This window comes from Osmerus eperlanus, chromosome 1 (assembly GCF_963692335.1).
Source record: "Osmerus eperlanus chromosome 1, fOsmEpe2.1, whole genome shotgun sequence".
Taxonomy (NCBI): domain Eukaryota; kingdom Metazoa; phylum Chordata; class Actinopteri; order Osmeriformes; family Osmeridae; genus Osmerus; species Osmerus eperlanus.
In genome coordinates this window covers 26,395,127-26,417,821 of record NC_085018.1, presented here as the reverse complement: position 1 = coordinate 26,417,821, position 22,695 = coordinate 26,395,127, and the positions used below count along the sequence as shown (strand labels likewise).

The 22,695-nt window shown below is 50.8% G+C and overlaps 1 protein-coding gene across 1 annotated transcript; it reads left to right on the top strand.

The window, feature by feature from the left end:
- The first annotated feature begins 349 nt into the window (after window positions 1-349).
- On the top strand, window positions 350-22,525 carry phc2b (polyhomeotic homolog 2b (Drosophila)). Its single transcript, XM_062473639.1, is given in 16 exon segments — window positions 350-524; window positions 1,881-2,145; window positions 2,943-3,089; window positions 3,175-3,255; window positions 4,807-4,962; window positions 5,308-5,445; window positions 11,848-12,124; window positions 15,019-15,398; window positions 15,620-15,809; window positions 17,999-18,231; window positions 19,168-19,285; window positions 19,542-19,662; window positions 20,040-20,154; window positions 20,242-20,295; window positions 20,297-20,558; window positions 22,292-22,525. Coding segments are annotated over 15 exon segments (2,631 nt in total). The 5' UTR covers window positions 350-524; window positions 1,881-1,941; the 3' UTR covers window positions 22,447-22,525.
- Window positions 22,526-22,695: the final 170 nt, after the last annotated feature.

Below are 22,695 nucleotides of genomic sequence, written 5' to 3'. Positions count from 1 at the left end.
TGGATGGGACTGCAGCTAAGGGTTTCCTTTATTTACTGTGTGTCATCATCAGGGGTCGAGACCACAGCCTTGTTAGGTGAAGGAGGCTCCTGCTAGCAGCTAGCTCACTGTAGCCTGTCAGCTGTCAACAGACACACACACAGGGAGAGAGAGAGACAAGGTGAAAGACTGTGAGGGGGAGAGAGAGACAGGGAGAGAGACAGGGAGAGAGACAGGGAGAGAGACAGGGAGAGAGACAGGGAGAGAGACAGGGAGAGAGACAGGGAGAGAGACAGGGAGAGAGACAGGGAGAGTGGTGTGATGGTTGTATGATTGATCCTCTCCAGGACATCAATACTGCAGGACTGAGTGGTGCTGTCATAGCAAGTCTTCAGTTTCAGAGATCTCACTCCTACCAGCTAGGTATAGGTCGAGGCTGAGTCTACGTGTGTGTGTGTCTGTTAACTCTGTTTACATCCTTAGTGTGTGCCAGCTTCGCCTCAGTCCTTTCACCGGACCAGCTCAGGTTTCTCTCAACAGATCAGGTGTGTGTGGTAGCATGAGGATGAGCGTGGGGTGAGCGTGGGGTGAGTGTGGGGGTGAGTGTGGGGGTGAGTGTGGGGTGAGTGTGGGGTGAGTGTGGGGTGAGTGTGGGGTGAGTGTGGGGTGAGTGTGGGGTGAGTGTGGGTGAGTGGGGGTGAGTGTGGGGTGAGTGTGGGGGTGAGTGTGGGGTGAGTGTGGGGTGAGTGGGGGGTGAGTGGGGGGTGAGTGGGGGGTGAGTGTGGGGGTGAGTGTGGGGGTGAGTGTGGGGGTGAGTGTGGGGGTGAGTGTGGGGGTGAGTGTGGGGTGAGTGTGGGGTGAGTGTGGGGTGAGTGTGGGGTGAGTGTGGACACTTTGTCTTCTTTGATCACTCAAATGATTTTAGCCGTGAAACTGTTTAGCTCCAGGTGTTGGTAAACACGTGATAAGTGCGAATTAAGTGAACGGATATGTTGGGCGGCCTAAAAAATATTTGAGCAATGCAAGTGGGCCGCAAAGGGGAAAAGATTGGGATTGTCTGGTCTATACTATTGTCTCTGTAGATGAGTGTGACTATATAATAAACTGCTCTGTGTACTCCTGTAGATATATTGTGTGCCATAGTGCTTGCTGCAGAGCAGGACTGATGTTTACAGGCTGGAGGGGGAGGAGATTGGCTCTCCTTATTTCATTACACCATCACACCCCCCCCCCCCCAGCCTCAGTCTCATTCAAACCCCCTATCCAAACACTCAACCTCCACCTCACGCTCACTAACTTCCCTCCTCCCTCTCTCTCTCCTCCTCTGTCTCTCTCTCTCCCCCTCCCTTCAACCTCCCCCCCTCCCTCTATCTCTCTCTCCCTTATCCCTCCCTCCCTCCCATCCTCGCCATGGTTCAAATCCTCATGATGGGCCTGCGTACTGGTGGCAGGGGAGTAGGCCTGTGTTGCAGGACCTGTCTGGTGAGCTGTGAGCACTTGGTCTCTGACCCCTCCCCCTCCTCATGGAGAGCAGGGATAGGTGGGCTCAAACAGCAGGCTGGTATTAATGAAGCCAAACCTTTGGGGTAGAGGCAACGTGTGCTTGTAATCAGAGCCTGATGGGGAAAACACGGTTTATTTAAACAGGCCCCTCAAATTAGATTTCACATCTCCGGTAGGCATTGGAATAACAAAACGAACCTCAATGGATTTATTCAGCTGAGGGCTCGAATATCTGGCCTCTCTCCTGCTAAAATAGGCTTCATATATAATAGTCCTAGGGTTGTCACCCAGTCTTCTGGGTCTGGGGTCTTGTGGTAGGGTTCTGGAACCAGTTCTTGTGCCAGAATTCCTTCAGAATAATCTGGACTCCCTCTGACCTCCCCGCTGTCCCCCTGCAGGTACAGGAGAGCCATACAGAAGGGCAGTAGGGGCTCCAGGGTGAGAAGGGGAGAGGGCACCATGGATAGTGACCAGGGGGCTGCAGCCTCCACCGCCATTGGGGCCACCTCCTCCACCACCTCCACCACGACCACCTCCCCCAGCCCCTCCACCCCCTCCTCAGCCCAGGGTGGGGTGGTGGTGAGTGGGGCTCCTGGGGGAGCAGGGAGGCAGGTCTCCCAGATCTCCGTGTACAGCGGCATCTCTGACCGGCAGACTGTTCAGGTAAGACCTCACCTGGGGACAAAGACACATACACATGTATACACACACACACACACACACACACACAAATATATATATATATATATAACAAACACGGTAACACACTTTAATTTGTTATCCATTGTGCTGCTATGCTACTGCCCCCTGGTGGTGCTGGTAGGTAGTGCGTGTTCTCTCCATACGAACACACAGTAACCTCCGAGTCTGCTTGGAGCTAACTGTCACAACGAAGACAGGCCAGGACCTGCGTCCAGTTACTCAGTTCATAACCACCGTCAATAATTGTCCTGACACCGCTTAGCGTGATTGCGGTTGTTAGTATTAGGGAAGCCACCTAACTAAAAGATATCTAAAAGATATATAAATAGGAGGTGTTTTGTTAGTACGTGTTGCCCTTAAAGGTACCTACTGTTGCTGCAGCTCGCTCACTCAACAAGTATTGCATGAGTAACCTGGTTGCAGCTAATGCAGATTCGCTGCATGGGTAACCTGGTTGCAGCTAATGCAGATTCGCTGCATGGGTAACCTGGTTGCAGCTAATGCAGATTCGCTGCATGGGTAACCTAGTTGCAGCTAATGCAGATTCGCTGCATGGGTAACCTGGTTGCAGCTAATGCAGATTCGCTGCATGGGTAACCTGGTTGCAGCTAATGCAGATTTGCTTTTGTTTTAAATTCATTTTTATTTTGTCTCTCTTCAACCCCATTTCCCTCCCCCACCTCCTCTTCTCCCCCCGCCCTCCCTCCCTCCCCCCACCTCCTCTTCTCCCCCTGCCCTCCCTCCCTCCCCCGCCCCAGGTGATTCAGCAGGCTCTCCACAGGGGGCCCAGCTCAGCAGCTCAGTACCTGCAGCAGATGTATGCCGCCCAGCAGCAGCACCTCATGCTGCAGACAGCAGCGCTGCAGCAGCAACACAGCCTGCAGAGTCTGGCCGCAGCACAGCAGGTCACACACACACACACACACATAAACACACCACACACTCAGACACCCAGAAGTCCTTAGTAAGTGTTGTGGTGTGTGTTGCCAGGCCAGTCTAGCAGCAGGCAGACAGAGCTCCACTCAGCACAACGGAGGATCAGCTCTCCAGCCTGGAGCTGCAGCTGGCACCGTGAGTCTCTCCTCTCCTGTCTCTCTCTCTCTATCTCCTCTCCTGTCTCTCTCTCTCTCTCCTGTCTCTCTCTCTCTATCTCCTCTCCTGTCTCTCTCTCTCTCTCCTGTCTCTCTCTCTCTATCTCCACTCCTGTCTCTCTCTCTCTCTCCTGTCTCTCTCTCTCTATCTCCTCTCCTGTCTCTCTCTCTCTCTCTCCTGTCTCTCTCTCTCTATCTCCACTCCTGTCTCTCTCTCTCTCTCTATCTCCTCTCCTGTCTCTCTCTCTCTCTCTATCTCCACTCCTGTCTCTCTCTCTCTCTCCTGTCTCTCTCTCTCTATCTCCTCTCCTGTCTCTCTCTCTCTCTCCTGTCTCTCTCTCTCTATCTCCACTCCTGTCTCTCTCTCTCCTGTCTCTCTCTCTCTATCTCCTCTCCTGTCTCTCTCTCTCTCTCTCCTGTCTCTCTCTCTCTATCTCCACTCCTGTCTCTCTCTCTCCACTCCTGTCTCTCTATCTCTATCTCCTCTCCTGTCTCTCTCTCTCTCTCCTGTCTCTCTCTCTCTATCTCCACTCCTGTCTCTCTATCTCCTCTCCTGTCTCTCTCTCTCTCTCCTGTCTCTCTCTCTCTATCTCCACTCCTGTCTCTCTCTCTCCACTCCTGTCTCTCTATCTCCTCTCCTGTCTCTCTATCTCCTGTCTCTCTATCTCCTGTCTCTCCTCTCCTGTCTCTCTCTCTCTCTCTCCTGTCTTTTGTCTCTCTCTCTACTGTCTCCTGTCTCTCTCTCTCCTCTCCTCTATTGTCTCTATCTCCTGTCTCTCTCTCTCTCTCCTATCTCCTGTCTCTCCTCTCCTGTCTCTCTCTCTCTATCTCCTGTCTCTCCTCTCCTGTCTCTCTCTCTCTATCTCCTCTCCTGTCTCTTTCTCTACTGTCTCCTGTCTCTCTCTCTACTGTCTCTTGTCTCTCTCTCTCCTGTCTCCTGTCTCTCTCTCTCTCCATCTCCTGTCTCTCTCTCTCCTCTCCTCTATTGTCTCTCTCCTCCTGTCTCTCTCTCTCATGTCTGTCTCTCTCCTCCTGTCTGTCTCTCTCCTCTCCTGTCTGTCTCTCTCCTCTCCTGTCTGTCTCTCTCCTCTCCTGTCTGTCTCTCTCTCCTCTCCTCTCTCTCTCCTCTCCTGTCTGTCTCTCTCTCCTCTCTCTCTCTCCTCTCCTGTCTGTCTCTCTCCTCTCCTGTCTCTCTCTCTCCTCTCCTCTCTCTCTCCTCTCCTGTCTGTCTCTCTCTCCTCTCCTCTCTCTCTCCTCTCCTGTCTGTCTCTCTCTCCTCTCCTCTCTCTCTCCTCTCCTGTCTCTCTCTCTCTCCTCTCCTGTCTGTCTCTCTCCTCTCCTGTCTCTCTCTCTCTCCTCTCCTGTTTGTCTCTCTCCTCTCCTGTCTCTCTCTCTCTCCTCTCCTGTTTGTCTCTCTCCTCTCCTGTCTCTCTCTCTCTCCTCTCCTGTTTGTCTCTCTCCTCTCATGTCTCTCTCTCTCCTGTTTCTCTCTCTCCCCATCTCTTAACCACCTCCCTCTCTCTCCCCCCAGATCAACCTCTCCCCCTCCCCGGCCGCTCAGCTCATCAGTCGTGCCCAGGGCGTTAGCTCCTCCCCCGCCACCATTTCCCAGCAGGCCGTGCTTCTGGGACCTCAGTCCAGCCCCACCTTCGCCAGCCAGGCCCACATGTACCTGCGGGCACAGATGGTACACACACACTCACATGTACCTGCGGGCACAGATGGTACACACACTCACAAGAATGCACACATAGATAAACATACGTCGATAAACAGACAAATACTCATGTACACACACATCATGCTTTCTTAGTGGTGTGTGTGAGTGCTCTGGTGCTGTGTGTCTGAGTACTGTGTGTGTGTGTATCTGAGGACCGTGTGTGTATCTGAGGACCGTGTGTGTATCTGAGGACCGTGTGTGTATCTGAGGACCGTGTGTGTATCTGAGGACCGTGTGTGTGTGTATCTGAGGACTGTGTGTGTGTGTGTGTGTGTGTATCTGAGGACCGTGTGCTCTGTGCTGTGTTCCCAGGCTCAGCAGAATAACCTGGTCCAGGTGGCCAGGACTCTGGGCCGGGCTGTACCCCTCTCCCCCCAGCTCATCTTCACCCCCACTGCCACCGTCACTGCTGTCCAATCAGAGAGCTCCAGTCAGGCGGCCTCTTCCCAGGTAGCTTTAACCTTAAACTGATCAAACTGTTTATACCACTCTGTAGATTAAACTGTTTATACCACTCTGTAGATTAAACTGTTTATACCACTCTGTAGATTAAACTGTTTATACCACTCTGTAGATTAAACTGTTTATACCACTCTGTAGATTAAACTGTTTATACCACTCTATACCACAGGCAGGGTTACATTAGAAGGACTAGCACCACACAGCATGTCACAGGCAGGTTTATATTAGAAGGACTAGCACCACACAGCATGTCACAAGCAGGTTTACATTAGAAGGACTAGCACCACACAGCATGTCACAGGCAGGTTTATATTAGAAGGACTAGCACCACACAGCATGTCACAGGCAGGTTTACATTAGAAGGACTAACACCACACAGCATGTCACAGGCAGGTTTACATTAGAAGGACTAGCACCACACAGCATGTCACAGGCAGGTTTACATTAGAAGGACTAGCACCACACAGCATGTCACAGGCAGGTTTACATTAGAAGGACTATCACCACACAGCATGTCACAGGCAGGTTTACGTTAGAAGGACTAGCACCACACAGCATGTCACAGGCAGGTTTACATTAGAAGGACTATCACCACACAGCATGTCACAGGCAGGTTTACATTAGAAGGACTAGCACCACACAGCATGTCACAGGCAGGTTTACATTAGAAGGACTATCACCACACAGCATGTCACAGGCAGGTTTATATTAGAAGGACTATCACCACACAGCATGTCACAGGCAGGTTTACATTAGAAGGACTAGCACCACACAGCATGTCACAGGCAGGTTTACATTAGAAGGACTAGCACCACACAGCATGTCACAAGCAGGGTTACATTAGAAGGACTAGCACCACACAGCATGTCACAGGCAGGTTTACATTAGAAGGACTAACACCACACAGCATGTCACAGGCAGGTTTACATTAGAAGGACTAGCACCACACAGCATGTCACAGGCAGGTTTACATTAGAAGGACTAGCACCACACAGCATGTCACAGGCAGGTTTACATTAGAAGGACTATCACCACACAGCATGTCACAGGCAGGTTTACGTTAGAAGGACTAGCACCACACAGCATGTCACAGGCAGGTTTACATTAGAAGGACTATCACCACACAGCATGTCACAGGCAGGTTTACATTAGAAGGACTAGCACCACACAGCATGTCACAGGCAGGTTTACATTAGAAGGACTATCACCACACAGCATGTCACAGGCAGGTTTATATTAGAAGGACTATCACCACACAGCATGTCACAGGCAGGTTTACATTAGAAGGACTAGCACCACACAGCATGTCACAGGCAGGTTTACATTAGAAGGACTATCACCACACAGCATGTCACAGGCAGGTTTACATTAGAAGGACTAGCACCACACAGCATGTCACAGGCAGGTTTACATGAGAAGGACTAGCACCACACAGCATGTCACAGGCAGGTTTACATTAGAAGGACTAGCACCACACAGCATGTCACACAGGCAGGTTTATATTAGAAGGACTAGCACCACACAGCATGTCACAGGCAGGGTTACGTTAGAAGGACTAGCACCACACAGCATGTCACACAGGCAGGTTTACATTAGAAGGACTAGCACCACACAGCATGTCACAGGCAGGTTTACATTAGAAGGACTATCACCACACAGCATGTCACAGGCAGGTTTATATTAGAAGGACTAGCACCACACAGCATGTCACAGGCAGGTTTATATTAGAAGGACTATCACCACACAGCATGTCACAGGCAGGTTTATATTAGAAGGACTATCACCACACAGCATGTCACAGGCAGGTTTATATTAGAAGGACTATCACCACACAGCATGTCACAGGCAGGTTTACGTTAGAAGGACTAGCACCACACAGCATGTCACAGGCAGGTTTATATTAGAAGGACTATCACCACACAGCATGTCACAGGCAGGTTTATATTAGAAGGACTATCACCACACAGCATGTCACAGGCAGGTTTACATTAGAAGGACTAGCACCACAGAGCATGTTACAGGCAGGTTTATATTAGAAGGACTATCACCACACAGCATGTCACAGGCAGGTTTATATTAGAAGGACTAACACCACACAGCATGTCACAGGCAGGTTTACATTAGAAGGACTAGCACCACACAGCATGTCACAGGCAGGTTTACATTAGAAGGACTAGCACCACACAGCATGTCACAAGCAGGTTTACATTAGAAGGACTAGCACCACACAGCATGTCACAGGCAGGGTTACATTAGAAGGACTAGCACCACACAGCATGTCACAAGCAGGTTTACGTTAGAAGGACTAGCACCACACAGCATGTCACAGGCAGGTTTACATTAGAAGGACTAGCACCACACAGCATGTCACAGGCAGGTTTACATTAGAAGGACTAGCACCACACAGCATGTCACAGGCAGGGTTACATTAGAAGGACTAGCACCACACAGCATGTCACAGGCAGGTTTACATTAGAAGGACTAGCACCACACAGCATGTCACAGGCAGGTTTACATTAGAAGGACTAGCACCACACAGCATGTCACAGGCAGGTTTATATTAGAAGGACTAGCACCACACAGCATGTCACAGGCAGGTTTACATTAGAAGGACTAGCACCACACAGCATGTCACAGGCAGGTTTATATTAGAAGGACTAGCACCACACAGCATGTCACAGGCAGGTTTACATTAGAAGGACTAGCACCACACAGCATGTCACACAGGCAGGTTTACATTAGAAGGACTAGCACCACACAGCATGTCACAGGCAGGTTTACATTAGAAGGACTAGCACCACACAGCATGTCACACAGGCAGGTTTACATTAGAAGGACTAGCACCACACAGCATGTCACAGGCAGGTTTACATTAGAAGGACTAGCACCACACAGCATGTCACAGGCAGGGTTACATTAGAAGGACTAGCACCACACAGCATGTCACAGGCAGGTTTACATTAGAAGGACTAGCACCACACAGCATGTCACAGGCAGGTTTACATTAGAAGGACTAGCACCACACAGCATGTCACAGGCAGGGTTACATTAGAAGGACTAGCACCACACAGCATGTCACAGGCAGGTTTATATTAGAAGGACTAGCACCACACAGCATGTCACAGGCAGGTTTACATTAGAAGGACTATCACCACACAGCATGTCACAGGCAGGTTTACATTAGAAGGACTAGCACCACACAGCATGTCACAGGCAGGGTTACATTAGAAGGACTAGCACCACACAGCATGTCACAGGCAGGTTTACGTTAGAAGGACTAGCACCACACAGCATGTCACACAGGCAGGTTTACATTAGAAGGACTATCACCACACAGCATGTCACAGGCAGGTTTACATTAGAAGGACTATCACCACACAGCATGTCACAGGCAGGTTTACATTAGAAGGACTAGCACCACACAGCATGTCACAGGCAGGTTTACATTAGAAGGACTAGCACCACACAGCATGTCACAGGCAGGTTTACATTAGAAGGACTAGCACCACACAGCATGTCACAGGCAGGTTTACATTAGAAGGACTAGCACCACACAGCATGTCACAGGCAGGTTTACATTAGAAGGACTAGCACCACACAGCATGTCACAGGCAGGTTTACGTTAGAAGGACTAGCACCACACAGCATGTCACAGGCAGGTTTACATTAGAAGGACTAGCACCACACAGCATGTCACAGGCAGGTTTACATTAGAAGGACTAGCACCACACAGCATGTCACAGGCAGGTTTACATTAGAAGGACTAGCACCACACAGCATGTCACAGGCAGGTTTACATTAGAAGGACTAGCACCACACAGCATGTCACAGGCAGGTTTACATTAGAAGGACTAGCACCACACAGCATGTCACAGGCAGGTTTACATTAGAAGGACTAGCACCACACAGCATGTCACAGGCAGGTTTACATTAGAAGGACTAGCACCACACAGCATGTCACAGGCAGGTTTACATTAGAAGGACTAGCACCACACAGCATGTCACAGGCAGGTTTACATTAGAAGGACTAGCACCACACAGCATGTCACAGGCAGGTTTACATTAGAAGGACTAGCACCACACAGCATGTCACAGGCAGGTTTACGTTAGAAGGACTATCACCACACAGCATGTCACAGGCAGGTTTACATTAGAAGGACTAGCACCACACAGCATGTCACAGGCAGGTTTACGTTAGAAGGACTATCACCACACAGCATGTCACAGGCAGGTTTACGTTAGAAGGACTAGCACCACACAGCATGTCACAGGCAGGTTTACATTAGAAGGACTAGCACCACACAGCATGTCACAGGCAGGTTTACGTTAGAAGGACTATCACCACACAGCATGTCACAGGCAGGTTTACATTAGAAGGACTAGCACCACACAGCATGTCACAGGCAGGTTTACATTAGAAGGACTAGCACCACACAGCATGTCACAGGCAGGTTTACGTTAGAAGGACTATCACCACACAGCATATCACAGGCAGGTTTACATTAGAAGGACTAGCACCACACAGCATGTCACAGGCAGGTTTACGTTAGAAGGACTAGCACCACACAGCATGTCACAGGCAGGTTTACGTTAGAAGGACTATCACCACACAGCATGTCACAGGCAGGGTTACATTAGAAGGACTATCACCACACAGCATGTCACAGGCAGGTTTACATTAGAAGGACTAGCACCACACAGCATGTCACAGGCAGGTTTACATTAGAAGGACTAGCACCACACAGCATGTCACAGGCAGGTTTACATTAGAAGGACTAGCACCACACAGCATGTCACAGGCAGGTTTACATTAGAAGGACTAGCACCACACAGCATGTCACAGGCAGGTTTACATTAGAAGGACTATCACCACACAGCATGTCACAGGCAGGTTTACATTAGAAGGACTAGCACCACACAGCATGTCACAGGCAGGGTTACATTAGAAGGACTAGCACCACACAGCATGTCACAGGCAGGTTTACGTTAGAAGGACTAGCACCACACAGCATGTCACAGGCAGGGTTACATTAGAAGGACTAGCACCACACAGCATGTCACACAGGCAGGTTTACATTAGAAGGACTAGCACCACACAGCATGTCACAGGCAGGGTTACATTAGAAGGACTAGCACCACACAGCATGTCACAGGCAGGGTTACATTAGAAGGACTAGCACCACACAGCATGTCACAGGCAGGTTTACATTAGAAGGACTAGCACCACACAGCATGTCACAAGCAGGGTTACATTAGAAGGACTAGCACCACACAGCATGTCACAGGCAGGTTTACATTAGAAGGACTATCACCACACAGCATGTCACAGGCAGGTTTACATTAGAAGGACTAGCACCACACAGCATGTCACAGGCAGGGTTACATTAGAAGGACTAGCACCACACAGCATGTCACAGGCAGGTTTACATTAGAAGGACTAGCACCACACAGCATGTCACAGGCAGGTTTACATTAGAATGACTAGCACTGTCTCAGGTATTCACAGTCTGTGAGGTGGAACACTTCAGGGACAGAACATTAAAGTACCAGCTACCACACGCTCGAACTGAATGTAGCTCTGATCTATTGTTGTAGTACCTAGAGTATGTAATAGAGGGCAATAGAGAAAAAACTGAAACGGTTCAAATATTTTAGCAAAAAGGTTTTCTGTTTGTTTCGAGAAAAAAAAAAAAGGTAAAATCATATTATTTGATGGCATCATTGATGAGGACTGTGCTCTACTGTGCTCTGCTCTTTACTCTGTTTTCCTTCTTTCACTGTGTGAAATATCGTTGATATTTTTCATTTTTTCATAGGTTACAAAAATATTTTGGACAAAGTTTGTAACAAACTTTTTCTGAAACAAATTGAAACTTTTTGTGTCTTCATATGTGGGTTTAAAAAGGTAAAAAAATATATGTTTGTACAAAAACTTTAGAAAGGTTGAAAACATGTTTTGGAAAAAAAGTTTTGAAGGGGTGAAAGAAGTTTACCAAAAAGTTTTCAGCATTGATGAGTACTTGATGAGGACTGTGCTCTGCTCTGCTTTACTCTGTTTTCCCCTCCATTCACTGTGTGAAATATTTTTTTTTCTCGATTTGTTTTAGGTTCTAACAAACCTTTTGAGAAAAAACTTTGTACATTTTTTTGTATATTTTAAGTTGAGAAAGTTTAGAAAGGTTGAGAATATTTTGGACAAAGTTTGTAACAATTATTTTTTCAGAAAAAGTGTCGAGGGGGGGAAGGAAAAAACTATTTTTGAAAATAAAGTTTTGAAAGGTTTAAATTGTTTAACTTTATAGAACTAAACTGTATCAGAAATTGTATGAGTGTTCACGCTGCTCATCTCCACACCAGCAGCAGACAGTGTTTCCTGTCTCCTCCATCCAGGTCCAGAACATGGCCCTCCGCGGCCCCCAGGGCCCCCCGGGCCCCCCGGGCCTGCAAGCCCTCAGCCTGAAGCAGATCCCAGCCCCCATCCAGCCCTCCGCCCCCCCCAAGACCCCCAGCCAGGGGGCCCCCGGGGGGCCAGGGGGGAAGCCCGGCGCGTCCGCACCCCTCTACGATGGGGGTCGGAAGGGGGAGGCGGTGGTGGCGGCGGAGGGGCGTGCCCTGAACATGAGCCGCAGTGTGACTGTGGGGAGGGGCTCTGCTCTCATCGCTCCAGGTGTGTATAACCCTAAGGGCGGCTAGCACACACTAGGTAGCACACGCTAGGTAGCACACGCTAGGTAGCACACGCTAGGTAGCACACGCTAGGTAGCACACGCTAGGTAGCACACGCTAGGTAGCACACACTGATGCTGGTCCCCATGGTAGTACACACTCGGTAGTACACTGGTTGTACTCTCCAAGGTTCCTGGAGTATGCACTAGAGGGCAGCAGAGCGCCGTGTAAGACACCATGATTGTGTCCCGGGGGTTTAATGTATCATGAACCAAATGACAGTGTCATCTGGACATGATTAAGACAAGTTTCCAGTCAACAATGTAGCAGCAGCTAACAACATCCATAGAAGAGCAGTGTTGCCTGGGTACTGTTGTGTGTGTGTGTGTGTGTGTGTGTACTATGAGGTGTTAACAGGCGCTGTGTGAAGGCTGTTACCTGCTGAGGTCTGCATGTCTGAACCTGCTGGGTTACCCATCCATGACCAGACACACGAGCAGAGGAGAGAGAGGGGAGAGGTAGAATCAGAGAGAATGCGAGGAGGGAGGAAGGGGGATGGGGGGGGAGGTGGAGAGTTTGCAAAAGGGATGGATAGATGTGGAGAAAAGGAAGTGAGTTGTGTTGGCGGTGTGATGTGTGTGTGTGTGTGTGTGTGTATGTGGGAGAGAGTTAGGGTTCGGTGCAGAACATCCCAGTGGCTTAGTAAACCAGAAGCTGTGAAGGGCAGGCTGTCTGACACTGCAGCTGGAGTTCCAGCAGGAGTGAGTGTACCAGCTGAAGAACAGATGTGTGTTGGGACGACTTTGTTTTGTGTGTGGGTGTGTGTGCCTGTCTGTCTGCCATGCAGCAGGTAGGAGGGGTGTGTGTGCCTGTCTGTCTGCCATGCAGCAGGTAGGAGGGGTGTGTGCCCAGGAGCCAGTAATGGACTCAGGCAGGGGCGGAGCCTGAAGCTGGCCACATGCGCTCTCATAATTACCCAGGGTTGCCATGGTAGCGGTCGTGAGGGACAGGTGTGCCCCGGAGATGTGTGGAGCTCTCTTCCCAGAGAAGTGGGACCAGGGAGGGAACTGGCCCAGCTAGCCAAGTCACTCAGCCAGCCAGCTAAGTCAGCAGTGGTGGTACCCTGGTCCACAGAACAGTGTTCCTGTCTGTTGGGTGGTAGAGCTTTCAGGAGGAGGAGGAGGGGGGGGGGGGGGCAGCGGAGCTTCGTGTCTCCAGGGGACCAGCCTGGAGCATCTGCTCTCGTGTTCTGTGTTGTTTTCATCCTCCTGTCTGATGGAGGGGAGGCTCTGCAACCCTCCTACACCTCCCTGCACCCTCTTACCCCTCTATGCACCCCTCCTACACCCTCCTACACCTCTCTAGACCCCTTTAAACCTCTCTGCACCCCTCTACACCCAGCTTGATACTGGATGTACTTGCCCTGTTAGGTAGTCAGGGTGAGGGTAAGGTAGGCTACATTCTCCTGTGTCTGAGGCTTGAGGAGGCTTGGTTACGTCCTGTCTGTTGCTGTCTGGTGACCAGAATGGAGGTTCTCAGGAGATGAGGACGGCAGCAGGAGCAGCCAGAGACTGACTGGAAACTCAGGGATTTTCCAGGGCCTGCCCCACCCCCCCCCCCCCCCCCACACACACACACACACAGCCCTGTCCTGTAGACATCCTGCTACACACACACACTCCATAGGAAGTGTGAGTGTGTGGGAGGGATGGGCTGACTCATTCTTCTCCCCATCCCACGGCCTTGAGGGAGAATGACCCCCTCTTCCTCCCCCTTTCCTTCTCTCCTCTGCAAGACGTCTATCTCTCTCTCCTTTTTTCTCTGTTCCTCATTAGGGCTCTGAGAAAGCTGTGAGTTGGAGTAGTGAGGGCTGCTTCTTGTATCCGGTTTATGTTAACCATAAGTTGGGTTGCCTGTGAGTCCTGTGTCCCCACATGTGAAACCCCTCCCCTGCAGATCCCAGGGTTGAGGAGGCTGGCTGGATGGAAACCTCCCAGCTCTTCTGGGGGGAGGCAGTGGTCTCCTCCCCCACACCCAAAACACCCTCCAGCACATGCGGCCCGGCCCGGCTTTCCCACAAAGGAGCCTGAGAGGGGGGCTTGCCCTGTAGGCTGGCCCCCCTAAAGAACCAGAGCCCTGCTTCTCCCAGTGTCACTGCTGCCGGAGTGGGCTCGTGGGCGGAGCTGTGTTCAGGACCCTCTCTGGGGAGCAGTCTGAGAGAAGCCCGTCTTGTTACGGAGCAGTGAAGGTGACTCAGCAGGCCCTCTGGGTTTCCCAGGGGAGGTGTGTGTGTTGAGGTAGCAGAGTAGCAGTCTCCCACTGACTCACCCTTGACTACAGTCAGTAAGTCATGAATCCTCTCTCCTCCCCTCCCTGTGTCTGCCCCTAGCTGTGATTATACAGAGCTGTCCTCCGTAGAGGCCAGGGCCCGGCTGGCCTGACCCCAGAGGAGGAGGCTGGGCTGGGCTGGAGGCAGCTCTGTTCCTGGGTGGACGGTGTGTTTGCTCCAGAGCTGACAGGCGCTGACGAGCTAGTCTGAGTTGGATGCTAGTGAGTAATGACTGCTTCAGAACTCTGATGTGGGCTTTTCAACACGCTCTTAATGCTGCGTTCTGTCAACAACGCCCGCTAGCGAAGAGAAACAGCAGCGCTCCTTTCATACACCGGCTTCTCTGTTGTGGAGTCGGTTTCTGCTTTTGTTTCTTAGGTGATTCCCACATGGTTTGCTGTGACAGTTGGCAGGATCTGGAGCAGGCCCAGTGTTGGCCTGCAGTGTTCCTCAGGTTGATAGGCAGCCAGCTGGCCTGCTCTGGGGTCTGTGGTTTATCCCACGAGAAACAAGTGGGTTAGAAGGATCTCTTCACTGACTCTACATTGTGTGTGTGTGTCCTCCAGCCTACACCCAGATCCAGCCCCACTCCCTGGTGATCCACCACAAGCAGCAGAGCCACGTTCCTCAGAGGGCTCCTCTCAGCCTCCAAACAGCCTCCATCCAGCCTCACCTCCACACCCCCGGCCCCGTGCTGCCCCGGCCGCCCGGCCCTCCCCAGGCCCCACCAGCCAGCCACCAGGCCCCACCAGCCAGCCACCAGGCCCCACCGGCCAGCCACCAGGCCCCACCGGCCAGCCACCAGGCCACCATCTTCCACTCCACCATCAGCCCCCACCACACGCTCCACCCCAGCCTCACCCTCAGCCAGGCCAAGGCCCAGCCCGTCCAGCTCACCCCCATCAACCTCCAGATCCAGCCCACCGCCTCGCAGGTCAGGGGCCAGGTACGGAGGGGGCCCGGGGGCCAGAATGGAACAATGTGTTGAGAAAAAGAGTTGTGTTTATATGACTGTTGTTAATGTGTTTGAGTGAATTCAAGTTCTCTTCTTCTCTTTTTCTACCTTTCTCTATCTCCTCTTTCTCTCTCACTCTATCTCCTCCTCTCTCTTGCTTTCATTCTCTGTCTTTCGCTCTGTTTTAACCTCTCTCTCTCTCTCCCCCCCAGGTGTCCCGATTGGATCAGGACAGCAAAGACAAGCCCACCTCATTGGTGGTTAGAGAAACTCCGCCCCCTGCTGCCCAGCAGAGCCCCGCCCCCTCTCCCTCACCGGTCGCCAAGCCTTCCGAGCCTCTGAAGCCCGCCCCTGCCACGCCCACCTCCACCCCCATGGCCACGCCCACTAGCCTCCCGTCAGGTAGTAGCCCCGCCCCTCTTTTTACTTCAGTTGCCGTGGTCACGCTATCGCCAGAAGCATTTTTTCCTGATGGGATGCATTTGCTATTTGGAGTTTAGACACCTTGACTCAAACACACCTGTCTCCCCCTCCTCCTCTCTCCTCCTCCTGTCCACTCCTCCTGTCCACTCCTCCTGTCTCCTCCTCCTCTCTCCTCCTCCTGTCTCCTCCTCCTGTCTCCTCCTCCTGTCTCCTCCTCCTCTCTCCTCCTCCTGTCTCCTCCTCCTGTCTCCTCCTCCTCTCTCCTCCTCCTGTCTCCTCCTCATGTCTCCTCCTCCTGTCCACTCCTCCTCTCTCCTCCTCATGTCTCCTCCTGTCTCCTCCTCCTGTCTCCTCCTCCTGTCCACTCCTCCTGTCTCCTCCTCCTGTCCACTCCTCCTCTCTCCTCCTCTCTCCTCCTCCTCTCTCCTCCTCCTGTGTCCTCCTCCTCTCTAGAAAGATGTTAAAAGTTGATCAGATTGCTCTGAGCTGCACACGCAAGAGAACAGAGTTGCTGGTAGTTTAGCACTGTGTCGGTTCAGCCATGTTGAGTTTTCTTGTGGAAAATCTTCAGTGTCAGATTTGTCCTTCTTGTTAGTGGAAACCGTGCGTTGCACAATGGGATCTGCTCCAACCACCCAACACCCCATTCTGCCACCCTGGTTCCTAGGGTATATTTCTGATGTAAATATAAATAAATAAAACAGCTTTTTTGTTTTTGCCGGTGTTGGGGTGAATGTGGTGACATTACTGATCACCAAGTTCCATGGTAACTCGGGTGGCTGATATACATTTACATTTAGTCATTTAGCAGACGCTCTTATCCAGAGCGACTTACAGTAAGTACAGGGACATTCCCCCAAGGCAAGTAAGGTGAAGTGCCTTGCCCAAGGACACAACGTCATTTTGCACGGCCGGAATCGAACTGGCAACCTTCAGATCACTAGCCCAATTCCCTAACCGCTCAGCCACCTGACTCCCTTCATATGGTCTCCATGGTTACTTTGTGCTACTTGTAATTGCTTTCCAATGAATTAACTCACCTATATAATTGAATGATCAATTAAATAATTTGGCCAGAAGAATATTTAACAAGACAATAATTACTAATCCTACATTTCTCTTTTTTAAGGCCATTCACTTTTACCTAGATAACATGAAGACAATTAACTGATACTCATATTCTGCATGAGTATGATATATTAGGAAGTCAGAAACCATCCAACTGTGTTCATAATTAAAACTTGAGCCCGAACTGAATTAGTGAACATTACAGGAGTGTAATGTATGTTGTTAAGAGGAGCCTGTATTAGTGTCCAGGGGGAGAGAGTAGGCGGTGCTTCTCTCATGCTGCCCAGAGTGCACCGCCTGTCTTTAAACCGTGACACACGGCAGCTCTGAGCGAGAATCGCACATTGTCGAGCCGTTTGTCAGCCCTCCATTGCCGTTGAGAGGCGTGCGATTCGAGCCTCTTTCAAAGAGTCGCGCAGATTTAGCATTTTTGTGTGGGAGTAAAAAATAAATTGGATAACAAGCTTAAGGGAAGCGACAGAGAAAGTTTTGGTGAGCCAATTCTTAATCTTTCTCTATAAGCGAAAGCTTTTAGAGTGGGTACGGAAGCAGACCTTTGTGAGTCTTTTAGCGGAGCTTTGGGCTAATGTGTAGAAAAGAACCCGCTTTTAACGACTTTGTTTACAAGATGGATGTCAGCGTGCGTTTTTTGTTTGATTGTTGAGCAACTCGTTAAACGGATGAATTGTATTTCGGCAGATTTATGTAAACTAGTTCACTTATTGTTTGCTATATGAGCAAGATGCTGAACTACAAACCTAATGTAACCTTTGGCGCTCGCCGCATAAACATGCTTGTTCTTGAAAGCGCAGATCGACTCCTTTGCGCCCAGGTATTTGTCAGTATCTTGTTATGATAACAGTAAACAATCTTCTCAAATCCTAACCTACACAATAAAATAACCTTACGCGGTAATACACCACAACATAATTTGAAGGGGTGGGGGGGATTAGATATCCATGATTTCCTTGCATAATTGACTCCCACAATTACGCAACTAGGAACAACTCCGGTTTGACAGTAGGTCCCGCAGTGACAGAGTCGTGAACACGTTTTGTGGATCTTAACTCCGTTTGTTTACCTGTCTGTTTGTGACTCAGCTCCGGCGGAGAGCGCAGCTTCGACCAAGCGCGTGAGCTCGACCCCATCACCTGGAACGCCCTCTCCTCCGACGAACATGACCTCCGGAAACGAGAGCGAGGTGGCGCCTGTGGTGGCGGGAAGCGCGCCGCAGAACGGAGAGAACAAGCCCCCGCAGGCCATCGTCAAGCCCCAGGTCCTCACACACGTCATCGAGGGCTTCGTCATCCAGGAGGGGGCTGAGCCGTTCCCCGTGAGTGCTACAGCTCTCAGAGGGGCGGCCATTACGAAGGAGTAAACAAGCTGTCACTGTCCTGTGTGTGTGTGTGTGTGTGTGTGTGTGTGTGTGTGTGTGTGTGTGTGTGTGTGTGTGTGTGTGTGTGTGTATGCCCTGAGGGGTATACTACTTGAAACAAACACATAATTTTCCTACACGGGACTGTTTTTGCCAGCTTGACAGCTGCTTCCTAGTTACCTCCTGGCTTCTTCCTGGGCTCACACGGGTTACTGGCTCACGTTACCGTGTACCGGGTGTAGACCTGACGGAGGGGGCGTCAGCTGTGCACCATCAGGGTGGTGCCAGGGCGTGTCAGATATCTGCACAGAGAGCCCTCAGATGAGCATCATAATCACATTTCCAGTAGGATTATTGTAGATAAGAACACATGCAGATTGAGGCGTTTGTCTGGGGACACATTTACATGTATTCATTTAGCAGACACTTTTATCCAAAGCGACTTCCAAGACAGAGCTTTACAAAAGTGCATAGGTCACTGATCATAACAACAAGATAGCCCCAAAACATTGAAGGTAGCCAAAACATGAAGCATTGTGAAAAACCAAAGTGCCAAAGGGAAGAACCATAAGAGCATGCAGTCAAAACAGTCTAAACACACTGCCCCCTAGTGGCTGGTTGTGGTTCCTGTTCCCCTCCTGAGGTGGGGCATGGGACTGTCAGACACTACACAGTGCTTGTTCCACTCCTACCTTCCAATGACGATAGTGTTGCTGCTGGTGTTTATGTTATTGTTGATGTTTGTGATATCGCTGTTCTGTTTATTGTTAATGTTGTGGTTGATATTATTGTAGATGTTATTGTGGATATTTGTGGTATAGTTGTTGATATTGCTGTGGTTGGTGTTAATGTTTATGATGATGTGAAATTGATGTTGTTGTTGTTGTTGTCCAGATTGAGCGGTTCCCCCTCCTGGTAGACAGCCCCAAGAAGGACCAGCTCTCCTCTGACCCTGACAAGACCCCCGGCAGTAACCCTGACAACAGCACCGACTCTGAGGCAGAGGACCAAGGTGAGACTGACTGGCTGGCTGGTTGGCTGACTGACTGGTCGGCTGGCTGGCTGGCTGGCTGGCTGACTGGTTGGCTGGCTGACTGGTTGGCTGGCTGGCTGACTGGCTGACTGGTGAGGTAACTGACCTGACTGGCTGGCTGGCTAGCTGACTCCAGTAGGCTTCTGACATGTTACATTGTTCAGGTACAACTTGCCAGTGTTGATGCTAACGTGTGTGTGTGTGTGTGTGTGTGTGTGTGTGTGTGTGTGCTCAGAGCTGAAGGAGCAGGAGGAGGCAGATGTTCCTAAGCTCACCTGTGAGTACTGTGGCTGGGTGGACTTCAACTACAAGTTCAAGGGCTCCAAGAGGTTCTGCTCCATGGTCTGTGCCAAGAGGTACGCTGCCCCCCTGGCCTCTGTGTCCCCCCCCTGGCCTCTCTGTCTCCCCCCTGGCCTCTCTGTCTCCCCCCTGGCCTCTCTGTCCCCCCCCTGGCCTCTCTGTCTCCCCCTTGGCCTCTCTGTCTCCCCCTTGGCCTCTCTGTCCAGCTCCCTGGCCTCTCATCAAGTGTCCTGTCAGAATGTTATAGATTATTCAACACATTTTGTATTGTGTATTAACTTATTCAATCATTGTGTGTTGAATATTTTTGAATATTTAAATTGTATTCATTCAGCGGAAACTTTTATCCAGAGCGACAGACAAATTAGAACGTACTGCAATAAATCTCCTACCTGCATGAAAGACGTGTGATCTTCTTCTCCTACCTGAACAGGTACAACGTGGGCTGCACTAAGAGGATGGGCCTGTTCCGCCCAGAGAGGAGCAAACCAACCAATCGCTGGCGCAGGAGGTCTGTGGGCCGTCCCAGCGTGGAGGCCAAGAAGCAGGTAGGATCTACTTCCTGTACCACTTCCTGTGTCCTCACGCAGGTGTAAGCCAGCGAGCTCTGACCATCTGCCCTGTTGTCCTTCCAGAAGCTGTCCCCCACACCCTCCCAGCCCCCCCGGGGGTCCGCGGCCCCCCCCCCTCCCCTCCCAGCCCAGCCAGGGGGAGTCCAGCCCCTGTTCAGACACGTCCAGCGACGAGGAGCCCCCCTCGCCCGCCTCCCCCCTGTCGGCCGCCAGCTCTGGGCCCCCCCAGGGCCCCCCCCAGGAGCCCCCCACACACCACCCCGCAGGGAGGGGCTCTGAACAGGAACCCAGGGAGCCGCCCCTCTCTCAGCACTTCATGCCCACCGACGCCACCCAGTGGAAGGTGGGGGAGGTGTACGAGTTCATCCGCTCTCTGCCAGGTCGGTCCACACACCAACCTTCACACATTTCGAACCCGTTAAGCAATTAGGTATGATCATTCAGTATTTACATTTGGTCATTTAGATGTTTTTACTAGTGGTGGGCTGTTATCGGCGTTAACGCGCGTTAACGCCGATAACAGCCGGACTCTTATCGGCGATAAAAAAAATATCGCCGTTAATCTATTCTCAAAGTTGGGTTGGGAGCTGGGTCTATACTACGCAAGCTATGATGACTTTTACCTTGATATTTTAGCGCGGATGTATACCTAGCCGAATTGCACTGTAGGGGGCGAGAACGAGTCTTCGAACCTGTGTGTATGCCTTGTGTATGAAATTATCACATCAAACGTGACGTGCTAACATGGATGCAGCTATGAAGCCGCCTGGTTTTCTTCAGGGAAAATGTATTTTTAAGAAGCTTCCCAATGGAAACCTCGATAAGACTAAGGTTGTTTGCACCTTGTGCTATGCGGAATTAGTTTACTGTAGGAGTTCTTCCAGTCTCAAATACCACCTAAACGCAAAGCATCCCTTAGCTAATGCGGAAGATGCCGGGCCAAGCACTGATGTAGCGCAGGGGAAGAGTCGTCGTCAAACTACGATGTTTGAGTGCAACCGAGGCAAGCCCGTCAGCACAGCTCTATCAGCCAAGCTAACTAATCTAATAAACAGTTAATAAACACAAGTACATCTTATTGAACACAATTTATTTTCATCACCAATTATCATAGTAGAAAAGCTTTCTCAAGCAGTTTGTGATGCATTTTGGAAACAGGAGATGAGCCCCTGGTCTAATGCGCCACCTGGCTTGAGAAACCCGTTCTCAAAGACTTACTTTTAGTCATTATTTGGGTAGCACACATATTCTGAATGCCTTCGGCAGAATTCAAATGAGCCATTTTAATCTAGATTAACGCCAAAATTACAGTGAGATTAATCTAGAAAAATTAATCTATGCCCACCACTAGTTTTTACACAGAGACGTGCAAATGATGCATGTAGTACGTGCTGCAGATAATCAAGGACTTGGAAGTGCAGTTTTAACTGGGTTAGTTAGTGCTGGTCTGACTGCTGTGGTTGTGTGTGGGTTAGTTAGTGCTGGTCTGACTGCTGTGGTTGTGTGGGTTAGTTAGTGCTGGTCTGACTGCTGTGGTTGTGTGTGGGTTAGTTAGTGCTGGTCTGACCGCTGTGGTTGTGTGGGTTAGTTAGTGCTGGTCTGACTGCTGTGGTTGTGTGTTAGGTTAGTTAGTGCTGGTCTGACTGCTGTGGTTGTGTGTAGGTTAGTTAGTGCAGGTCTGACTGCTGTGGTTGTGTGTAGGTTAGTTAGTGCTGGTCTGACTGCTGTGGTTGTGTGGGTTAGTTAGTGCTGGTCTGACTGCTGTGGTTGTGTGGGTTAGTTAGTGCTGGTCTGACTGCTGTGGTTGTGTGGGTTAGTTAGTGCTGGTCTGACTGCTGTGGTTGTGTGGGTTAGTTAGTGCTGGTCTGACTGCTGTGGTTGTGTGTAGGTTAGTTAGTGCTGGTCTGACTGCTGTGGTTGTGTGGGTTAGTTAGTGCTGGTCTGACTGCTGTGGTTGTGTGGGTTAGTTAGTGCTGGTCTGACTGCTGTGGTTGTGTGGTTAGTTAGTGCTGGTCTGACTGCTGTGGTTGTGTGGGTTAGTTAGTGCTGGTCTGACTGCTGTGGTTGTGTGGGTTAGTTAGTGCTGGTCTGACTGCTGTGGTTGTCGCTCCAGGCTGCCAGGAGATCGCGGAGGAGTTCCGCTCGCAGGAGATCGACGGCCAGGCTCTGCTGCTCTTAAAGGAGGATCACCTGATGAGCGCCATGAACATCAAACTGGGTCCTGCCCTGAAGATCTTCGCCAGCATCAACATGCTGAAAGACTCCTAGCCAGGGGCCATCTACAGGGACTGGCTGCCTACATGTGTGTGTGTGGGGGGGGGGGGGGGGGGGAGGAGGAGGAGAGAGTCACTCGGGGACAGGATGTAAGACTCGTCACCAAAGCACTGATATCTCTGACTGCACTAGCATATCAGCTCTTCTCCTACTCCAAGCCCTCTGCCCCCCCCCCCCCCCCCCCCCCTTGGAGACTCCCCCCCCTGCTGGCTCCACCCCCTGGAGAACCCACCCCCTGCTGGC